Raw genomic sequence first — 23,964 nt, 5'->3', positions numbered from 1 at the left:
AAGGGGATAGGAACTGTATTTGTGCAGCTCTGTGTGTGTTTGTGGGTATGGGGATATGAACTGTATTCGTGCAGCTCTGTGTGTGTTTGTGGGTATGGGGTTATGAACTGTATTCGTGCAGCTCTGTGTGTGTTTGTAGGTATGGGGATATGAACTGTATTTGTGTAGCTCTGTGTGTGTTTGTGGGTATGGGGATAGGAACTGTATTTGTGTAGCTCTGTGTGTGTTTGTGGGTATGGGGATATGAACTGTATTTGTGTAGCTCTGTGTGTGTTTGTGGGTATGGGGTTATGAACTGTATTTGTGCAGCTCTGTGTGTGTTTGTGGGTATGGGGATAGGAACTGTATTTGTGTAGCTCTGTGTGTGTTTGTGGGTATGGGGTTATGAACTGTATTCGTGCAGCTCTGTGTGTGTTTGTGGGTATGGGGATATGAACTGTATTTGTGTAGCTCTGTGTGTGTTTGTGGATATGGGGATATGAACTGTATTTGTGTAGCTCTGTGTGTGTTTGTGGGTATGGAGATATGAACTGTATTTGTGCAGCTCTGTGTGTGTTTGTGGGTATGGGGTTATGAACTGTATTCGTGCAGCTCTGTGTGTGTTTGTGGGTAAGGGGATAGGAACTGTATTTGTGCAGCTCTGTGTGTGTTTGTGGGTATGGGGATATGAACTGTATTCGTGCAGCTCTGTGTGTGTTTGTGGGTATGGGGTTATGAACTGTATTCGTGCAGCTCTGTGTGTGTTTGTAGGTATGGGGATATGAACTGTATTTGTGTAGCTCTGTGTGTGTTTGTGGGTATGGGGATAGGAACTGTATTTGTGTAGCTCTGTGTGTGTTTGTGGGTATGGGGATATGAACTGTATTTGTGTAGCTCTGTGTGTGTTTGTGGGTATGGGGTTATGAACTGTATTTGTGCAGCTCTGTGTGTGTTTGTGGGTATGGGGATAGGAACTGTATTTGTGTAGCTCTGTGTGTGTTTGTAGGTATGGGGATATGAACTGTATTCGTGCAGCTCTGTGTGTGTTTGTGGGTATGGGGATATGAACTGTATTTGTGTAGCTCAGTGTGTGTTTGTGGGTAAGGGGATAGGAACTGTATTTGTGTAGCTCTGTGTGTGTTTGTGGGTATGGGGATATGAACTGTATTTGTGTAGCTCTGTGTGTGTTTGTGGGTAAGGGGATAGGAACTGTATTTGTGTAGCTCTGTGTGTGTTTGTGGGTATGGGGTTATGAACTGTATTTGTGCAGCTCTGTGTGTGTTTGTGGGTATGGGGATATGAACTGTATTTGTGCAGCTCTGTGTGTGTTCGTGGGTATGGAGATATGAACTGTATTTGTGCAGCTCTGTGTGTGTTTGTGGGTATGGAGATATGAACTGTATTTGTGCAGCTCTGTGTGTGTTTGTGGGTATGGGGATATGAACTGTATTTGTGCAGCTCTGTGTGTGTTCGTGGGTATGGAGATATGAACTGTATTTGTGCAGCTCTGTGTGTGTTTGTGGGTATGGGAATAGGAACTGTATTTGTGCAGCTCTGTGTGTGTTTGTGGGTATGGGGTTATGAACTGTATTTGTGCAGCTCTGTGTGTGTTTGTGGGTATGGGGATAGGAACTGTATTTGTGTAGCTCTGTGTGTGTTTGTAGGTATGGGGATATGAACTGTATTCGTGCAGCTCTGTGTGTGTTTGTGGGTAAGGGGATAGGAACTGTATTTGTGTAGCTCTGTGTGTGTTTGTGGGTATGGGGATAGGAACTGTATTTGTGTAGCTCTGTGTGTGTTTGTAGGTGTCACAAAGACGGCCAGAGTGGGTGGCGTCAGACTAGACAGGAATACACAGACAGAGATGGTGGTAATGATGAGCTGAGTGCAATGGCTGCACTCAGCGTTTATTAACAAATAAAAAGGTTTTAAACGGTACACAAAACAGGACACGGCACTTGCGCCAAAATAAAGAGACAGACAAAACGGACTAACACTAAACAAACGGTGCACGGAGACAAACAAACACGGTGAGAACAAACACTTATATTTCACGTTTTTACTGCTTTAACTCTCCTCTCTCTCTCTCACCCGTTCTCCTCTTCCGAACACCCAACCCTGACTGACTAAAAATTTGCCTATTTATACTGTTGTGCTGGGATTCAATTACTAATTAATTATTCACTTGAATCCCAGCACGTGAATTAATTCTGTGCAACCCCGTGCTCGCATATTACATTTAACCAGCACGTGAAGTGATTTGTGCTCTCCTCGTGCCTAAATACAAATCTACACTTTTTAAATACACGTGAAACACAGACCCGTTTATATCCCGTGTACCAATCTCTATACAACAACATTAACACACGCACGCAACATACAACACAGAACACACAAATGCACACAGGGGCGGGGCACTTTGCCACATATACCCCCCCTTGTGCGCAGCACACATGGCCTCAACGGCCACCTCCCCCCTTAAATACCCAGCAGTCCAGGCCAAAGTCTTGGGCTGGGAAGGGAGGCTTCAGTGGGCCCATGTCTGGAAATGCTGTCAGCTCCCCTGCCGGTAGTGGCACGGCTGACAGCATGCTGGTCCCGTCCTGCAGCGAAAAAGCTGCAGGAGCAGGTGGTCCCCCGACCTCCCCCTTCTTCGTAGCCGGCAGCTCCCTCCTGTGGGGCTCCGGCCACAAGAACTCCTGCAGCGAAACTGCTGCTGGGGAAAGTGGTCTCCAGACCTCGTCCCCCTTCTTCGTGGCCGGCAGCTCCCCTTTCTGGGGCTCTGGCCACCGTACTCCCTGTGGAGGTACGGGCAGCAGAGGCAGCTCCTGCTCCTCTGCTCCGGGCGGTGGCGGAGGCAGAGGCAGCTCCAGCTCCTCTGCTCCTGGCGGTGGTGGAGGCAGAGGCAGCTCCTGCTCCTCTGCTCCTGGCAGTGGTGGTGGCGGAGGCAGAGGCAGCTCCTGCTGCTCTGCTCCTGCCGGTGAAGATGGTGGAGGCAGAGGCGATGGGGCTGATGCTGGCCACTCAGAGGGAGGCTGTGGCGGTGCTGGCTCCCTCTGCTGTGGCGGCTGGGCATGTGCGCGCCGTGCTGCCTTCAGCAGCATAGCTAGAGTCTGCTGGGGGACACCAGCATCCTGCCCTTCTCCCCCCAAAAAATTTTCAGGGGGTTGGGCCTGTAACTCCTCCCCTTCCGGCTCTTGGGGCTGAACCAGCAGGCATTTTCCCTCTGCTGGTGGCTTGGGTCCCAGAGCTGTGGAAGCCCCGACTTGCCTCCCTTTGGGCTGTGGACGCTCAGGCTCCTCCCGCTCGGGCTGTGGAGGCAAAACCAGCAGGCATTCACCCTCTGCTGGTGGAGATGGGGACAGCAGGTACTCACCCTCTGCTGGTGGAGATGGGGACAGCAGGTACTCCTCTGCTGGTGGTCCTGCTACCTGGGCTGCTGTTTCGTTTATGGTTGCCTCCAGGTAGCTGAGGACAAACTCCACACCTTCCTCCAAGGTGTTTGGGGTGTGTTCCTCCTGATATGCCTCCCATCTCTCACTGTCCATCATCCACAGGGCCCGGACGACTATGGGCAGAGACTGGGCCTCCAGCCCAGCATTCTCCAGGAACCAGCCCCGTAGTTTGATGGCGTCTTCTGCCATTGATTTTTTTTTCCCCCAAAAACAATATTTGTAATCCTTTTTTTTTTTTTTTTTTTTTTTTTAATCCAGACCCCTCCTGGTCTGGCGCTTGGAGGCGCGGCTATCCCACGATGACACCACGTGTCACAAAGACGGCCAGAGTGGGTGGCGTCAGACTAGACAGGAATACACAGACAGAGATGGTGGTGATGATGAGCTGAGTGCAAAGTGTGTGTTTGTGGGTATGGGGATAGGAACTGTATTTGTGTAGCTCTGTGTGTGTTTGTGGGTATGGGGATATGAACTGTATTTGTGTAGCTCTGTGTGTGTTTGTGGGTATGGGGATATGAACTGTATTTGTGTAGCTCTGTGTGTGTTTGTGGGTAAGGGGATAGGAACTGTATTTGTGTAGCTCTGTGTGTGTTTGTGGGTATGGGGTTATGAACTGTATTTGTGCAGCTCTGTGTATGTTTGTGGGTATGGGGATATGAACTGTATTTGTGCAGCTCTGTGTGTGTTTGTGGGTATGGAGATATGAACTGTATTTGTGCAGCTCTGTGTGTGTTTGTGGGTATGGAGATATGAACTGTATTTGTGCAGCTCTGTGTGTGTTTGTGGGTATGGGGATATGAACTGTATTTGTGCAGCTCTGTGTGTGTTCGTGGGTATGGAGATATGAACTGTATTTGTGCAGCTCTGTGTGTGTTTGTGGGTATGGGGATAGGAACTGTATTTGTGCAGCTCTGTGTGTGTTTGTGGGTATGGGGTTATGAACTGTATTCGTGCAGCTCTGTGTGTGTGTTTGTGGGTATGGATAGCAGTCAGTGTGAAAATGTTGCTCCGGACCTTGGCCCACTGTGACTAAGAACCTTCACATAAAATAAAAATGAGAACCTTCACATTTGGAAATGCATGACAGGTAAGTATTGAGTTTGTTATAACTACATAAAAGCTAACAAGAAACGCATTACCTTACCTTCACTGCTGCATTACTGATCATGTTGTCTGTATCGCAGCGCTATATATTTTTTAACATATTACAGACTCTTAAAATGTTTAATCACACATCATAAATCTAAGGAACCCCTACAGGAGCATGGTGCACATGACATACAGTATCTTGTGAGCACCACTTCCTCTCTCTCTGATACACTGCTGTCTTGTATATAATATACTACCTACTTTAGAAATGGTATTTGAGGGGTTATGATTTTATATTGTAGCGATCCATGCATTGTGTTTGTGTGCTGTCATTCCCGCTGTCTATCTGTGTTTATGTGCTGTGTGTTTATTCCACCGCTGCTTTGTTTACCTTGTGTGTGTATTCCTGTGTATAATGTAGCCTGTCTGCCTGTTTGTCTTCCATGGTCTGTCCCCATTGGCTGTTTGTCTGTGCCCATTGGTAGTAGTGTGCGGCTGAGAGCCAATGGGGTATGCCAGAGCCCTGGTACCTTATTTGCATAAGGGGGCGGGGCAAAGGTTATAAGAAGGCACTGCAACGCCATTTTGTGTTGTTATTGGAATAAAGTGTTTGAATGCGAAGAAGCACACCTGGCGGGTGCGAGATAGCATCTGAAAAGAAGCATTGAACCATAAGAAGCATTGAACCAAAAACAAAGCGTGTCTCGCTTGTTTTCTGCATCCAGTGAAACGCTACAATATTGTTCTTGAAAGCATCCACTAGGGTTGTGGCTGCTGACAGTTTCAGAATGGATGTTTGGAGCGTTTTATAAGTAAACGAAGGCATGGTCTATATTAGCACAGTCCTGTACCTGTTGAATAATTGCATTTGGAGCAGTGCTTAATCTGAGCCGGATCCTGCCGGAACAGGATCCGGCACCTCTCAGATTTGACTTTTTTCGTTCCTGCACCTAATTTGCCCGGATCCGGTACCTCTCGTGGCATGAGTTATTATTTTTTCCACTGTAAACATTCTAATAAAAGCGATCAGAGTTAAAGTTGCCTCTGCCTCCTCGTTATTCCTCCCGCCCCCCGTAAAAGCGCATCCTATCCTGCCACACCGATTCCAGACCTGCTCTCTTATTTGTACATAGAGGTTATGGGGCAGGTAAGTAACTGATCTTGAAACAGTGGTGGTCAGCTAGTGAGAGGTCCCTGCGTAATCACATCACATAGCCTGGGCTAGTAGTCGCTACTGAATTTGAAACGTGTCGTGGGAAAGGAAAGCCCAATCAAAAATGAGGGGTAAACTGCTCCTGATGGCGATGCCTTAGCTAGCAGCGCTGTCTACGCTTAATCCCGCCAGTTCAGCATCACCACCGGCATGTCCTCCACTAGCTAGTAGGCCACTAGTGAGTCAGACTCGGCGGGAGAGGGGGACGGGGACGTGGTCGGGGAGGACTAGTGATGGGCAGTTCGATTATTTTTAGTGACTCGATTCATTTGATTCAGTTCAGTTTGGTGAATCGATTCATTTCGTTCATTTGATTCACTGATTCAATGACACAAAACCAATCACTGTAGACCGCATTGAGATTGTTTACGTAGGTTTATTTGAACCGGAAAGAACGAGTCGTTCACAAACTGCACATCACAAAAGCTAGGGAGAATCTATATTTGGTTGACTTGGTTCATAAACATTAAATTAAATATAGTTTGACAAAAAAATTATAATATATATTTAGAATACTGGAGATAACATAACAGTTTGAACCATTGGCATTGTTTAGCCATCAGTATCGATCGAATTTAATTAAATCTTTAAAAAAAAAAAAAAATAGTCAATTGCATTTCTTACGTGTTTTTTTTCTATACATTTGGAGTCACCCATTGTTTTTTACAACAACAAAGAGAGTCTCGAACGAGTGGTATTTGTGGAACTAATCCGTGGTATTTATTCAGCACATAGCAAAACGCTGTTTGCCCAATTCCTCTTCTATCCAGTAAATCTTTGGGATTAGTCATGTGATCAATCACACGTTGAAGCACACCCATAACCGCAACATGTACATTTTATATAAACAAAGTTTAAACGTGTGTATATATTTAGTATTTTTTACTGTTTAACACAGTAAAATAACATTTAGAAAATGTATATTTAATGTGTGTGTAAAATATAATAGAAGTTTAAGAACTCCATCCATTAGAATGTGCAATATCAACCTAAAAGGTTGTTGTATCGTAGCTGATACTTCGTTTCACCTTGTGGACTAAGGTGAATCTCCGTCATTATTAAATTATAAAATATTTAACCGTAGTTGTAAATTGTCATGTATAAAATAAATTCATTCCTCAAGGTCAAATATGTAATCACAAGTTATATAATTAAGCCTTGGGTACAATAACGTTACAATACCAGTAGATGTTTGTATTTATTTATTTTGGAAATGAGGTGTATATCTCAATTATTATTATTATTATTATTATTATTATTATTATTATTATTATTATTATTATTATTATTATTATTATTTAGTAATTTGGCTGACTTTATTCAAGATGACTTAGAGGTATTAATCATAATTTGTGCAAAATAGTTAACTATAGATATGATTAATTTTGTATGTGTATAAAAAATAACAAACACATAGGCTACAACTAGTAGTGATTCATTTTATTATTTATTTGTTTGGCAGACTTACACAAGGTTACGTACACAGTAAACTAAGAAGAACTGTAAGAAATTATGGTGAACAAACTTGTAATCTGAGTTTCTGACAGCGTGAAGCAGCACTCTAGAAAGTACACACCGTCTGGGTCATAGATACATAGCTATGGTCTGGAGGATGTAACTGACCCCATTTTGGCTCACACAGAGTTCTTATCATGCACTAAGTAAGCGGGAATTTGGATCCAACATGGCACATACGGTCTTCAGTTTCATAACACTTAACGAGTTGAGAGACAACCCGGTTTCCTTGTTACAACGAACAAATCAGCCGGACTCGAGAGGTAAGGAATCATTTCATGACTTTTGATAGGCTGGTAATTCGACTCCTGTGCGCCACGCAGCTTGTTCATAGAGTGAATCAAAAGAACCGATTCAATAGGGACTCTGATCCGATTCCCATCGTTCATCTTAGTGAGTCGTTCAAAAAGAACCATTCGTTCGCGAACTACACATCACTAGGGAGGACAGTGCATCCACCGACGAAGTGCACGGAGCAGGTGCAGTTTGGACAGAGGCTCAGTTCAAGAAAAAGCAAACGTATAACCCTGTAACATTGTCTGGCTACATTGTGTTTGTCACTTTTTTTCTCATGCGTTCCGGTACCTCAGAGCCCCCCGGAACACCCCCCCCTCTCGCGCTCACTATGTGTTCCGGGACCTCCCGATTTACAAATTAAGCACTGATTAGGAGTGATGGGTCATGTCTTTCAATTATTACATAATTATGACGGGTGTGAAGTACAAAGATAATATCTTTATATTTTAGCCTGAGATCAAAGTAAAACTCAATCAATTGGTTAGCCATACCTTTGTGCTGTTACCACAATCTCTTGTTCTCATGGATATTATGTTGTGCTCATGGATATTATGTTGTGCTCATGGATATTATGTTGTGCTCATTGATATTATGTTATACTCATGGATATTATGTTGTGCTCATGGATTTTATGTTGTGCTCATGGATATTATGTTATACTCATGGATATTATGTTGTGCTCATTGATATTATGTTATACTCATGGATATTATGTTGTGCTCATGGATATTATGTTATACTCATGGATATTATGTTGTGCTCATGGATATTATGTTGTGCTCACTGATATTATGTTGTGCTCATGGATATTATGTTGTGCTCACTGATATTATGTTGTGCTCATGGATATTATGTTGTGCTCATTGATATTATGTTGTGCTCATTGATATTATGTTGTGCTCATGGATATTATGTTGTGCTCATTGATATTATGTTGTGCTCATTGATATTATGTTGTGCTCATTGATATTATGTTATACTCATGGATATTATGTTGTGCTCATTGATATTATGTTGTGCTCATTGATATTATGTTGTGCTCATGGATATTATGTTGTGCTCATTGATATTATGTTGTGCTCATTGATATTATGTTGTGCTCATGGATATTATGTTGTGCTCATTGATATTATGTTGTGCTCATTGATATTATGTTGTGTTCATGGATTTGCTGGTGCAAACCCCCCATAATGCGGCCTTCAATCATGTTTAGCTGCCGTAAAGTCTAATTTTAGCGTATGTAAAGAACGGTGTTTACCTGGCATTCGGCACCCACTATTAAATTTGCACTTTGCCATCATAAATCCATTAAAATGATATTGAAATGTATTCAGATGAAGAGCATGGAATTGGGCGGGATCTGGATACTAAGCAGGTGCAAATATTATAATGTGATGTAAGAATTTTACCTTGCACTTAGGCAATTGCTGACCCTCCAAAAACCTTACACCTTACAAGGTACAAACCATTGTATAAGCGAGTAACTAAGAGCTGTATAAAAGCACCTGTCATTGGCTTCAGGATGGCTGCTGTGGTACACTTCCAGATGTGGCAACACTTGGCTCTTGTTGAGGAGAGGCAGGAACATGTTCAGAGGAGAAGGGCAAGACGAAGAAGACCCTGCATATTCAATCCCAGGGTCACTTTGTTTTCGGATGCCGGAGGATGCGGTGCTAAAGCGTTATCATCTCACTCCGCAAGTCATCCTTCTCCTCATAGCTGAATTGGGGGATGAGATAGACCCCAGCGTCAATCTAGGGGCCGCTATCCCTTTGCATGTGTCCTGTGTTCTCTGCACTACTTTGCCTCTAGTTCCTTTCAGACCAGTTGGAATATCTGGAGGGATAGCCCAACCCACCTTTTCCAGAGTGCTAGGCACATTTCTGGATGTCATGCTAAAAAGGGCAGGCCAATACATATCATTTCCTAAGGATACTCACATAACTGATGTTGGCTGAGGCTTTTCCAAATAACTGATGCTGTTTCATGCTGAGTGACCTCAGCCTTAAGGACTCTCAGCTCCTTCTCAGAAAACATTTATTTTCTTTTCTGTGCTCCAAGAGGACTTTGCTGCCCATCCTCTGACATATGGGTTTTTTCTGGTTTGTATTTTCATGCTCCACAAATGTCATACAGCACCTACTGCTCTCTGTACTCCTAACTGAGTCACCTGTGGGCTGCAAGTGTGGCCGCTAAATAGACTGATGCCCTCATTATCATAATTGCGCATCATTGTTTGTGCGTGTTGAGTAATTTGCATTTGCTATTAAGCTTACTTTGGGCACAGTGCAAAATAATTGAATTTTGCATCTGCAATTATTTGCACTGCGCCTATACTTACATCTGCCCCATTATGTTATTCCCACGAGCTAATATGTTGTGTTCTCGAGATAATAACCTTTTTTAATTCACACCATGTCCCTCAGAGGTTACGTATAAATCAACTGGGCTTCAACAGTGCTGATTTTCTGTGCCCACAATCTGCCCTTCATTTCAGTCAGAGCACCAGCGTTGTTGCAGGAGGGAGCGTGATCTGGATACACTGCCATGTGTAGAAGACAAATTCTCTTTCTCCTGGCAAACGTTCCCCAGTAAACGTTGAAAGAAAGTTGATTTATCTGTGATGTGCTAACAAAAATAATAAAGCAATTGCTGTGTTATGGACAACACAGGATCCAGCAAACATAAAGCAAGGTGTTTCTTGTAAAGACTGCAGGGGGTTGTGTAACACGATTTTGTCAGGTTCATCTATTCAACACTCAAATCATATATATACTTGGACTCAAAAGTCTTTAGCACAGTTTTAAAGTCACTTTAAACATGATACAGGGTAATCACAATGTACAGTTAACTGCAACTTTTTGCAACAAATTTTATTTTATAGATATGAAATTGCAATCACTCACTCACATTATGGTTTTTAAAACATCCTATCTATTTTCACATTTCTTATATTATTAAAATATAAAATTATAGTAAGCACCCAAAGGAATATTTTCAGTATTACATGTTAATAGTGTATTTACTGTACCACCTTAAATCACCAAAGTAAAGTCGAAACCAGATCCTCAAAGCAAAAAACAAATAAAAAAAATTAAAAAAAAACCCAACGTTTTCATGACTGTTTTCATACTGCGTTGTTTTTATCAAAATGATGCACAGTATTTTAAAAATACAGCATGCAAAAGGAGACGTACAATTTAAACTGTAAATCTTGAACAAATACATGCATTCATTTAATTCACAAAACAGTCCAAACTGCTAAAATATTACAAACATGACTGTTTAAAGATGTAGATTACTGTATGAACGAGAGGACTGTTTAAAGATGTAGATTACTGTATGAACGAGAGGACTGTTTAAAGATGTAGATTACTGTATGAACGAGAGGACTGTTTAAAGATGTAGATTACTGTATGAACGAGAGGACTGTTTAAAGATGTAGATTACTGTATGAACGAGAGGACTGGGGTCCCAGCTGCTGTGGGTATAGCAGAGCTGAGTGTAGGCATGACTGTTTAAAGATGTAGATTACTGTATGAACGAGAGGACTGGGGTCCCAGCTGCTGTGGGTATAGCAGAGCTGAGTGTAGGCATGACTGTTTAAAGATGTAGATTACTGTATGAACGAGAGGACTGGGGTCCCAGCTGCTGTGGGTATAGCAGAGCTGAGTGTGGGCATGGCTGTTTAAAGATGTAGATTACTGTATGAACGAGAGGACTGGGGTCCCAGCTGCTGTGGGTATAGCAGAGCCGGGTCTGGTTTTTAATGCATCTGTCAATATTTATAAAAGTTCTGTCTACAGATACAACTGAACATTCTTCTTGGTGATGCAATACACTTTAAAAAAGGACTTGTCAATTTCACAAAATAAAATAAAAAAACATTGAGTAATAAAAGTTTCCAGCAACGCCTTCAAAACAGATACCTCTGGCTGTGTGAACACAAGAGTAAAGAAGTGAAACTAACATTTCTTTTTTATATCAGAACAATGGATACTACATCTTTTTCGTTTTTCTTTTAATTACAAACATTTTAGCCATTTAAAAACTAGAGATTTATGACAAAAAAGGACAACTCAGAAATACAGAACATGTGGTAAGTAGTAACAATGGTGCTAAATTACAATAGTGCTTGTCATTAGCCACTAGTTTTAAAATATAGCTGTAAATGTACATTCTCTAAACAAGTACAGTTTTATTTTCACACATAAACAACATTAACACCAAACACAGAAATGATTTGATTGTCCATACTCAGTCTGGTATTTCTCAGTTTGGCAATGTATTTATCAATGTCAGAAACACTTAAAACTGCTGAAAAAGGACAAAAGGTACCAAACAGAACATATAAAAAAGGAATGAAAGTTGCCATAGGCTTTTGTTTATTTTTGGTTCAGGAAAAGTAGGTGCATCCATTAGTTTTTCAGCCAAATATCCTTTGCTTGAGACAATACAAGCAAGCGGTGGCAATGCACTTGATGACAAAGCTTTGGGATTGATCCTTCTACTGGAACCAGCGGAACGCTGCTCCTGTCGGCAGCATCACCTTCTGGAACAGAGAGAGAGGAGGGAGAGGGTTCAGCCTGGCAGAGGAAACAGCATCACACTGTGCTGAGCCCTTCAGAGTCTGAGAAACAGCATCACACTGTACTGAGCCCTTCAGAGTCTGAGAAACAGCATTACACTGTACTGAGCCCTTTAGAGTCTGAGAAACAGCATCACACTGTACTGAGCCCTTTAGAGTCTGTGAAACAGCATCACTGTACTGAGCCCTTTAGAGTCTGAGAGACAGAATCACACTATACTGAGCCCTTTAGAGTACGTGAAACAGCATCACACTGTACTGAGCCCTTTAGAGTTTGTGAAACAGCATCACACTGTACTGAGCCCTTTAGAGTCTGTGAAACAGCATCACTGTACTGAGCCCTTTACAGTATGTACAGCTAACTAGATCATTCCAGTTGATCTTACCTGATATGTATTACAATTTAAACAATCATTATTGTTTCGAAAGCATTTATAAACAATAAAAAAATAAAAAAGAAACCAGGACCAGAGGACAGTTCGAAATGAGGTGAAGATAGACTTAGGACAGAGGGAAGGAGACACATCTTCACACAGTTTGATACACATTGTATTGTGATCTGCATATTGTGATACACATTGTATTGTGATCTGCATATCGTGATACACATTGTATTGTGATCTGCATATCACGATACACATTGTATTGTGACCTGCATATCGCGATACACATTGTATTGTGATCTGCATATCGCGATACACATTGTATTGTGATCTGCATATCGTGATACACATTGTATTGTGATCTGCATATCGTGATACACATTGTATTGTGATCTGCATATCGTGATACACATTGTATTGTGATCTGCATATCGTGATACACATTGTATTGTGATCTGCATATCGTGATACACATTGTATTGTGATCTGCATATCGTGATACACATTGTATTGTGATCTGCATATCGTGATACACATTGTATTGTGATCTGCATATCGCGATACACATTGTATTGTGATCTGCATATCGTGATACACATTGTATTGTGACCTGCATATTGTGATACACATTGTTTGTTATGGTGTGCAATAGAATGTATTGTGACCTGTATACTTAGAGACCTCCATATCATGAGACACATTGTATTGTGACCTATAGCTTTATCACAATACTTATCATATCATAATGTGAGCCCTCATATTTGCAAAGGGTTAAATACAGTCTTGAAACCAAATAGAGCACAGCTGGGTGCTAATACTGCTAATGAGAGAGAATAAAGCCTTAGCTTTACACCTTCAATGAAAAGCATGCATGGTCCCTTATAAAAGTTTACCATTGTAAAAGCATTGCACAATGTAATAAAGCACAGTGAAAGAACAGGTAAGCATTGTGAAGTCCGAAGCAGTACGGTAAAACACAAAGAAGCATAGCATGGTAAATGCATATGTAACAGGGAACCGGGTCGCTGGTTCCTGCGCAAGTGTGTGCCTGTAGAAAATCAGCTGCAACGCGCAGTTGGAGACGCGTTGCTAAGCAACCAGTTGAGTGGCAGGCTCGTCCTGAGCTAAAGTGATCGGGAGGTCTGGATTGGCTGGGGGGCGTGCCTGGGGATGCTGCGCAGAGCTCAAAAAGCGGCTGCGCTACAGCTCGGGGCTGCTGCAAGGCCATTGCTGTACAGACGAGAGCTGTGAGTTTGTTTACATCCAGGAGGGAAGCGTCCGCTCTGCGGGAAAGACTACTACGGAGCCCTTTAACTGCAAGACGGGGCCGGTGAAGGCAATTGCCCAGCCAGGACCGTCAGAATGGCCCGGAGTCGCTGGGAGGCCAGGACTTCAGAAATAACACAACAGAAGTAGGTCAGTTTAGGGGAGGTGGATCCCAAAACAGTATATACAGGGTTACCGTAGAGTAGTAGGTTCCTGGAGCGGGACGTTCCTTTTAGTGGGACTAGCGCTCGTCATTTTGTGTGGCAAACTTTTATTTTTAGCTTTTGTTTCTTTGTTTTTATTGCTTTGTTAAATGTGACACTAGGTCTACCATCGCTGGTACCCTAGTGTCAGTTTGGTGCTAAAATTAAATCTGCACGCCTGAGCGGCGCATCAACACCAATGCTCTGTGTCTGTCAGTATTTTCCAGTGACTACCCACACATGTAACACGTCACCCTGTTACATATGGTGTCAGAAGTGGGCGTCACTGGTCCTGCTGAGTCAAGGCAGGATAGGCACAGAGCAGTTGCCTACCAGGATGCACAGGCAGAACCAGCTGACGATCAGCAGTCACCGGAGGCGGTGCGGAGGGAGCAACTGGAGTCGGAGACGTGGACGAGGCGTGTGGAGAGGCAAGGACTGCCTTCCTCAGCCAAAGGAGTGGCTGCCGTCCGGAGAGCTGATGGAGGAGTTGCGGTCAAGTGAAGGAGCTGACGTCCGAGAGAGGAGCAGCTGCCGTTCCATAAAGGAGTAACTGCCATCCGGAGGGCTAAAGGAGGAGCTACTGCCCTAATCGCCAGTGAGGAGGAGACTGCCTCCACCACAGCCCCAACCACCACCCCTGGGCAACAGTCCGGCGCCTGTGGGTAAGAGCCCTTAACCTGTGCTCCCAGACACCCGACCTTGGTGTCTGGACCTCCCATCGCTGGGCCTGGGTCCCAGGTCGCAGCATCAGCAGGCACGGTTGTTCGCCCAGACTCCTGTTTCGCTCCCCCTGGTGAACCAGACATCGCTACACTGTCGCCAAGGCTCTCACCTCTGCTGGCAGCTGCAGCCGCCCGGTCACCAGCCTGCGCTCCGGTCGCCCTGTCCACGCAAGTCGGGTCTCCTGTCGCCGTGTCTCGGTCCCTTTAGAGATGGCGCCGGGGACGACAGCAATCCACCCACTGACCCCCCCCCCCCCAAAACGGAAGAGGAACCAGTCGGAGTTATCGAACGGACCGGTGGTGCCGTTCTGAGGGGGAAGATATGTAACAGGGAACCGGGTCGCTGGTTCCTGCGCAACTGTGTGCCTGTAGAAAATCAGCTGCAACGCGCAGTTGGAGACGCGTTGCTAAGCAACCAGTTGAGTGGCAGGCTCGTCCTGAGCTAAAGTGATCGGGAGGTCTGGATTGGCTGGGGGGCGTGCCTGGGGATGCTGCGCAGAGCTCAAAAAGCGGCTGCGCTACAGCTCGGGGCTGCTGCAAGGCCATTGCTGTACAGACGAGAGCTGTGAGTTTGTTTACATCCAGGAGGGAAGCGTCCGCTCTGCGGGAAAGACTACTACGGAGCCCTTTAACTGCAAGATGGGGCCGGTGAAGGCAATTGCCCAGCCAGGACCGTCAGAATGGCCCGGAGTCACTGGGAGGCCAGGACTTCAGAAATAACACAACAGAAGTAGGTCAGTTTAGGGGAGGTGGATCCCAAAACAGTATATACAGGGTTACCGTAGAGTAGTAGGTTCCTGGAGCGGGACGTTCCTTTTAGTGGGACTAGCGCTCGTCATTTTGTGTGGCAAACTTTTATTTTTAGCTTTTGTTTCTTTGTTTTTATAGCTTTGTTAAATGTGACACTAGGTCTACCATCGCTGGTACCCTAGTGTCAGTTTGGTGCTAAAATTAAATCTGCACGCCTGAGCGGCGCATCAACACCAATGCTCTGTGTCTGTCAGTATTTTCCAGTGACTACCCACACATGTAACACGTCACCCTGTTACAGCATAGTATTAGGGATAAACAACGAGAAGTGTTGAATCGGGAGAAACAGTTCACTGTTTAGACTGCCATTGGCATGAGAAACTGTGGATTATTTTCTTCCTATTTGATACTTGTTCGATAATGAGATTCAATGGATAGTTAATTTGGTCAATGGATTTGTTTTTGCTCTTTTGTTACACTCAGTTCAAACAGTTAAAATGTTTGTCTCACATATTATGGGAATGTTGTCATGAGTTCCTTAAAGTTTGAAATCCCACTAAGAGACAAAAGTGTCTGTTGTAAGTGAAGATAGTAGTGAGGACTATGTTTAAGATGTAGAACATACAAGTGGCATTAGAAAAATAAACAAAGGGATGTGAACCAGGAACGGAGAGTAAAGTTATTGATCGTTTTGCCAAACCTAACAGACGAAGACATAAATATCATTGCCAGCTACCTTATTTTAGAGAAGTACTCGTCAAAATGTAAGTGGGCTGTATGCTTGTTTGAACAATGGTTTAACGAAAGAAATGAAAAAGGCATATGAAATGCTGAAATTAAATCGCAAGCCCTTTTCTAAGTGTTGCGTTTGAAATGTGTAATACTATAATTAACTGACTGCTGAAGTGATTGTGAGTAACAACACGCTTTTCATTGTTCAACTGTTCTGACTGGTTTCGTAGCACAAACTGTGGCTTTGTTTAGCAACAATATATCTGCCCCGCACTGGCCTTCTCTTCAAACCCACACAGCCACATTTACTTAGAAGAGTCAATCAAACGATCAAAGGGTGATGTCACAGAAGTATTGTAACCATGGGAACAACAGTAAACCATCAGGTGTTCCACTGGATTGTAATCCACCCTGTGCTCCATGCCTGAGGAAGGGGGTTCCCTTACCAGGTGCATCCTGCTTTAACAGTGTACACACTATTCAAAGGCATAAAAACAAGTACAAGCCTTGGTTCATTTATTTTGTACAATAACGATATTCGAACCTGACCAATAGAATCATAGAATACTGCTGCGCACCAAATCTGTACTCAGTATCCATGGCCTCTATGATCCAGAAGCCATATTAGGTTGAAGGTGAAGTTCAGGGCCAGATTTGCCAAACTTTCAACACTGAAGACCGGTAAAGAAGTCTGGGAAATGTAACGCCACTCAAAAGGCAGACTGCTAGTGCAGTCCTGGAAGCATTCTGTGTATCACACTGAAATAGTTACAGTAGGGCTGTGTTAATGCAGAGGAAGTTAGTGCTGAAAAAGTTCATACCCAGTTCTGCAGCACAAGTGTATGGGGAGCTGTGATGACGGTCTATTAAAGCTAACAGGACAAAAAACCTTAAAGGGGTGCACTTATGATGGAAACATATGTTATAACAAACAAAAGTTTGCATTTAGGAATGCTTTATTTTCAAGGGTCATATCACTGGTTGCAAAGTTTTAAATAACTTTAGCATAACAGAGGCATAAGTGTTAAAGGGACTAAAAGGGACTAAGAGCTCTTAAAATAAACAAATGGGCCAGATGAGATCCTCCCAATAGTACTCAAAGAAATGAAAGAAGTTATTTACAAACCGCTAACCAAGATCATGCAACAGTCTCTTGACACAGGGGTTGTACCGAAAGACTGGAAAATTGCAAATGTAATACCGTTCCACAAAAAGGGAGACAAAACCGAATCAGGTAACTACAGACCAATAAGCCTGACCTCTATTATATGTAAACTTATGGAAACTATAATAAGATCCAAAATGGAAAATTACCTATATGGTAACAATATCCTGGGAGACAGTCAACATGGTTTTAGGAAAGGGAGATTGTGTCTATCTAACCTGCTTGAATTTTTTGTGGATGCAACATCGACAATGGATAATTGCAAAGCATACAACATGGTTTATTTAGATTTCCAGAAAGCTTTTGACAAAGTCCCGCATAAAAGATTCATTCTCAAACTGAAGGCAGTAGGGATTCAAGGAAATGCATGCACATGGATTAGGGAGTGGTTAACATGTAGAAAACAGAAAATACTGATTAGAGGAGAAACCTCAAAATGGAGCGAGGTAACCAGTGGTGTACCACAGGGATCAGTATTAGGTCCTCTGCTATTCCTAATCTACATTAATGATTTAGATTCTGGTATAGTAAGCAAACTTGTTAAATTTGCAGACGACACAAAAATAGGAGGAGTGGCAAACACTGTTACAGCAGCAAAGGTCATTCAAAATGATCTAGACAGCATTCAGAACTGGGCAGACACATGGCAAATTACATTTAATAGAGAAAAGTGTAAGGTACTGCACGCAGGCAATAAAAATGTGCATTATAAATATCATATGCGAGATACTGAAATTGAAAAAGGAATCTATGAAAAAGACCTAGGAGTTTATGTTGACTCAGAAATGTCTTCATCTAGACAATGTGGGGAAGCTATAAAAAAAGGCCAACAAGATGCTCGGACATATTGTGAAAAGTGTTGAATTTAAATCAAGGGAAGTAATGTTAAAACTCTACAATGCAGTGCTAACAGGCTGTAGTGTGAGAACACACAGAGACAGTTCCAGTGCTAACAGGCTGTAGTGTGAGAACACACAGAGACAGTTCCAGTGCTAACAGGCTGTAGTGTGAGAGCACACCGAGACAGTTCCAGTGCTAACAGGCTGTAGTGTGAGAGCACACAGAGACAGTTCCAGTGCTAACAGGCTGTAGTGTGAGAGCACACCGAGACAGTTCCAGTGCTAACAGGCTGTAGTGTGAGAGCACACAGAGACAGTTCCAGTGCTAACAGGCTGTAGTGTGAGAGCACACAGACAGTTCCAGTGCTAACAGGCTGTAGTGTGAGAGCACACAGAGACAGTTCCAGTGCTAACAGGCTGTAGTGTGAGAACACACAGAGACAGTTCCAGTGCTAACAGGCTGTAGTGTGAGAGCACACCGAGACAGTTCCAGTGCTAACAGGCTGTAGTGTGAGAACACACCGAGGCAGTTCCAGTGCTAACAGGCTGTAGTGTGAGAACACACAGAGACAGTTCCAGTGCTAACAGGCTGTAGTGTGAGAGCACACAGAGACAGTTCCAGTGCTAACAGGCTGTAGTGTGAGAACACACAGAGACAGTTCCAGTGCTAACAGGCTGTAGTGTGAGAGCACACCGAGACAGTTCCAGTGCTAACAGGCTGTAGTGTGAGAGCACACAGAGACAGTTCCAGTGCTAACAGGCTGTAGTGTGAGAGCACACAGAGACAGTTCCAGTGCTAACAGGCTGTAGTGTGAGAGCACACAGAGACAGTTCCAGTGCTAACAGGCTGTAGTGTGAGAGCACACAGAGACAGTTCCAGTGCTAACAGGCTGTAGTGTGAGAGCACACCGAGACAGTTCCAGTGCTAACAGGCTGTAGTGTGAGAACACACAGAGACAGTTCCAGTGCTAACAGGCTGTAGTGTGAGAGCACACCGAGACAGTTCCAGTGCTAACAGGCTGTAGTGTGAGAGCACACAGAGACAGTTCCAGTGCTAACAGGCTGTAGTGTGAGAGCACACAGAGACAGTTCCAGTGCTAACAGGCTGTAGTGTGAGAACACACAGAGACAGTTCCAGTGCTAACAGGCTGTAGTGTGAGAGCACACAGAGACAGTTCCAGTGCTAACAGGCTGTAGTGTGAGAGCACACCGAGACAGTTCCAGTGCTAACAGGCTGTAGTGTGAGAGCACACAGAGACAGTTCCAGTGCTAACAGGCTGTAGTGTGAGAGCACACAGACAGTTCCAGTGCTAACAGGCTGTAGTGTGAGAGCACACAGAGACAGTTCCAGTGCTAACAGGCTGTAGTGTGAGAGCACACAGAGACAGTTCCAGTGCTAACAGGCTGTAGTGTGAGAGCACACAGACAGTTCCAGTGCTAACAGGCTGTAGTGTGAGAGCACACCGAGACAGTTCCAGTGCTAACAGGCTGTAGTGTGAGAGCACACAGAGACAGTTCCAGTGCTAACAGGCTGTAGTGTGAGAGCACACAGAGACAGTTCCAGTGCTAACAGGCTGTAGTGTGAGAACACACAGAGACAGTTCCAGTGCTAACAGGCTGTAGTGTGAGAGCACACCGAGACAGTTCCAGTGCTAACAGGCTGTAGTGTGAGAACACACCGAGGCAGTTCCAGTGCTAACAGGCTGTAGTGTGAGAACACACAGAGACAGTTCCAGTGCTAACAGGCTGTAGTGTGAGAGCACACAGAGACAGTTCCAGTGCTAACAGGCTGTAGTGTGAGAACACACAGAGACAGTTCCAGTGCTAACAGGCTGTAGTGTGAGAGCACACCGAGACAGTTCCAGTGCTAACAGGCTGTAGTGTGAGAGCACACAGAGACAGTTCCAGTGCTAACAGGCTGTAGTGTGAGAGCACACAGAGACAGTTCCAGTGCTAACAGGCTGTAGTGTGAGAGCACACAGAGACAGTTCCAGTGCTAACAGGCTGTAGTGTGAGAGCACACAGAGACAGTTCCAGTGCTAACAGGCTGTAGTGTGAGAGCACACAGAGACAGTTCCAGTGCTAACAGGCTGTAGTGTGAGAGCACACAGAGACAGTTCCAGTGCTAACAGGCTGTAGTGTGAGAACACACAGAGACAGTTCCAGTGCTAACAGGCTGTAGTTGTGCCTCCAGGCAGAAAGGAATGTTTCAAAGGCAAGTTATCTGGTTAATGATTTGTGGACCGGAGGTACATTTCTAGCTGCTTCTAATTCGGTCTTGTTCCTCCCCCTCTCAAACACAGCAGTCTCAGCTGGAGGGCTGGCAGGTCGGGTCGTGTGACGAACACTCTTTCATCCCTCTGAGCTGCAGCAGCTCTGCTTTCCAGCTCACCAACCATATCAAGGTCCTTAACAACGCTGCTGAATTCACATTTAAAGTAAGTCTCTTAAAATAGGCCAAATTATTGTCAAACATTTTAACATTTAACAAAAAACTGGTTTTAGTTTTTACTGTGAATAACTTCATGTACCCACTGCAAGAACCTTCTCTTTCCAGCTCTGATTGCACACACAATATATTAAAGCTTTCTCATTGAATACACAATATATTAAAGCTTTCTCATTGGATACACAATATACTAAAGCTTTCTCATTGGATACACAATATATTAAAGCTTTCTCATTGGATACACAATATATTAAAGCTTTCTCATTGGATACACAATATATTAAAGCTTTCTCATTGGATACACAATATATTAAAGCTTTCTCATTGGATACACAATATATTAAAGCTTTCTCATTGAATACACAATATATTAAAGCTTTCTCATTGGATACACAATATACTAAAGCTTTCTCATTGGATACACAATATATTAAAGCTTTCTCATTGGATACACAATATACTAAAGCTTTCTCATTGGATACACAATATATTAAAGCTTTCTCATTGGATACACAATATATTAAAGATTTATGATTGGATACACAATATACTAAAGCTTTCTCATTGGATACACAATATACTAAAGCTTTCTCATTGGCTCAGTGGGCACTTGTCGATCAATCACATTTAAATGAAGAAGAATTAATGAAGACGCCTACATGATGAACATTGTATAATGCATCACTAAGTTATAACACTGTTTGCATTTTCATTTTTTAACTCTAACTGATAAAACTATTGTAACTCATAAATTACTAGCAACAAGGACAAAGAAAATATCCTTTCTGAGGTGTATGTCTTCAGAGGTTTGAAACAGGGACAGACTCTGCCATCTGACAGAATGCAGCAGGGAGTGTAAGAGACTTGGAGCATGACAACAACCCTGCCCCCGCCCCTCAGCCATCCCAGGGTCACAAGAACACCACGTGTGGGCATCTCAGTGTGCCCTCCTTCAAAGGGATCTACAACCCTGCCCCCGCCCCTCAGCCATCCCAGGGTCACAAGAACACCACGTGTGGGCATCTCAGTGTGCCCTCCTTCAAAGGGATCTACAACCCTGCCCCCGCCCCTCAGCCATCCCAGGGTCACAAGAACAACACGTGTGGGCATCTCAGTGTGCCCTCCTTCAAAGGGATCTACAACCCTGCCCCCGCCCCTCAGCCATCCCAGGGTCACAAGAACACCACGTGTGGGCATCTCAGTGTGCCCTCCTTCAAAGGGATCTACAACCCTGCCCCCGCCCCTCAGCCATCCCAGGGTCACAAGAACACCACGTGTAGGTATCTCAGTGTGCCTTCCTTCAAAGGGATCTAGCTAATTCCTTTCCACTCACCTGCTCTTTGGAAATACACAAACTATAGAAAACTAGCATTTTCATTTCAAACAAAACAACTGGGACATGAGAAGTGGTGTGTATATCAGGGTTGTTTAGTGGCCCGATACTCAAAGGTGACTGAGAATCATTGAATACAGCTGTGTACCAAATATGAAGACACTTGCTCAAAGCATGGTCTCCTTCAGTCCCCTGTAAAAGTTTGCCACAGTATTTTTGCAGTTTTACCATGTTTAATATCCTTGTTACACACAGTGTATTTATTAGCATGTAATGGTATTGTGCAAAATACAAACCCAGGAACCATTACTAAATAAGTGAGAATTCCTTGTAAATTAAATATGAAAATGCTGTGTATATGTCAGCAAGGAACGTAATTCCCAAACAGTATCACCATTAATAACCCTGCACTTCCTCCTTTGTACCGGCATTTCCATACTATGATTTTAGTATTTTTGTGGGAACTAAAAAAAAACTATAACTTAGCAAAAATAATAATTTAAGAAATCACCTCGTCTGTGTAGTTTTTATACTTGCTGTCTGGCTAGGGGTCGCTGTCAGTCAAATCAGTGGTCCCTTAAAAGGCTAGTGTAGTTTCACCGTCAGTCATTTCCTCCTGTCCTGACAGATCTCGTTGGCTGAAGCAGCGTTAGAATGCTCTCATTCGTTTAAATGACTGTCAATCGTCAGACTGACTGTGCACTTTCATTTACCAGCTATAGCGCCTGTCATTCAAAGCGCCTACTTTGAAATTAGTGGGTTAAGGTGTAGGTAAGCTTTTGCTATTATAGGTATATACGGTGACAGACTAGTTTGATTTGAAAATGGGGCGCAAGACGAAAACAATTAATGGGTATTGTGCACAATACCCTGATCGACGGCAGAAGTCTTTGCGGCAGGACTAAGCGGGCCAGTCTGCGTTGCCTCCAGTGAGTCCGGCTGTGCTTAAGGAGATGGGCGGAGCTCGGAATAAGTGCAAGTTAGTTCTGTTCAACTCTCTAATGTTTTGTTCTGTCTGTGCATATTGTTTTTACTTGTACATGTATTCTGTAAAAGTCTTTGTAATACACTTTATATGCTACGTTTTCTACGGTTTATTTGAGACATTTTTTAAAATTTGTGTAGGATCTATATCTACAAGGTATAGCTTCGCTGTGACCAAACGTTATTTCAATTAGAATGTTGGTAACCATGGTTTTGTTGCATGTAGAATATGATAAGGGGATTTCTCCAAATGAGATGTTTCTCAATGGCATAAAAAGTCTTTTTTTTTAAGCATTAAAGTCAATTTCTCCCATGCTCTGCTTGAATTGAAAAATAAAGATAGAAAAAAAACGGTAAATTCTTTCAGTCTGTGGAGAATCTGAGACTGTGTGGGTCTCTAACTGCAGGCAGTAGGGGCCAATGGCAGCAGATGATCATGCAGAATATAGGAATTGAGTAGCCCTGGAGAGGGAGTGTGGGTGGCTCTCTGAGTTAATAATGTCATATAGTGATCATGCCTCTGGTCACTGGTGTTTCCTGGTGCAGTTTTATTAAACAGACCCTGGGTTTTCTCATTCACTTATAGAGTAACTAGGTCCACATATCATTTGAATTGCTTTGATTTCTTTTACTATTGCATGGTGTTTGCAATCTATCTGAGTGGTTCTTGTTTTTTCAGCCTTTACCTGGTTTTGAACTGGTCTGTAGAAGTGCTGGGACTGAAAAACCTTCCTCGCCCATACAAATCATGTGACAATGTGACCGTTCAACTCTGCAAAAGACACCTGCTCTTTGTCTTTCTGAATGTAGAGGGGTGGGGCTTGTGGAGTTCTCACATGATTGGCATGGAATGCAGATTGTGGTCAGTCTCAGCATGTAGGATTCTCAAGACAAGCTAAAAGGAAGTTCAGAGCCAAGGTCAGCGAAACATGGTAACTCGAGCAACAGAACCCAGAATGACTGAAACATCATAGAACAGGAGAAACGAAACAATGGCAT

The 23,964-nt window shown here is 43.4% G+C and overlaps 1 protein-coding gene across 6 annotated transcripts in view; it reads right to left on the bottom strand.

Moving 5' to 3' along the window:
* Positions 1–10,339: 10,339 nt before the first annotated feature.
* LOC117412957 (CXXC-type zinc finger protein 5-like) overlaps positions 10,340–23,964 on the bottom strand; it is a 35,691-nt gene continuing 22,066 nt past the window's right edge. For 5 of the 6 annotated variants that reach the window (XM_058996658.1, XM_034021616.3, XM_058996655.1 and 2 more), the window contains one exon: positions 10,340–12,100. In XM_058996658.1, coding sequence (XP_058852641.1) covers positions 12,056–12,100 — 45 coding nt within the window. In that variant the 3' untranslated portion in view covers positions 10,340–12,055. The remainder of the gene's footprint in view (positions 12,101–23,964) is intronic. The other variant, XM_058996659.1, reaches the window with a different exon arrangement.

This window comes from Acipenser ruthenus, chromosome 23 (assembly GCF_902713425.1).
Source record: "Acipenser ruthenus chromosome 23, fAciRut3.2 maternal haplotype, whole genome shotgun sequence".
Classification (NCBI taxonomy): domain Eukaryota; kingdom Metazoa; phylum Chordata; class Actinopteri; order Acipenseriformes; family Acipenseridae; genus Acipenser; species Acipenser ruthenus.
This window is presented reverse-complemented; position numbering and strand designations above follow the sequence as displayed.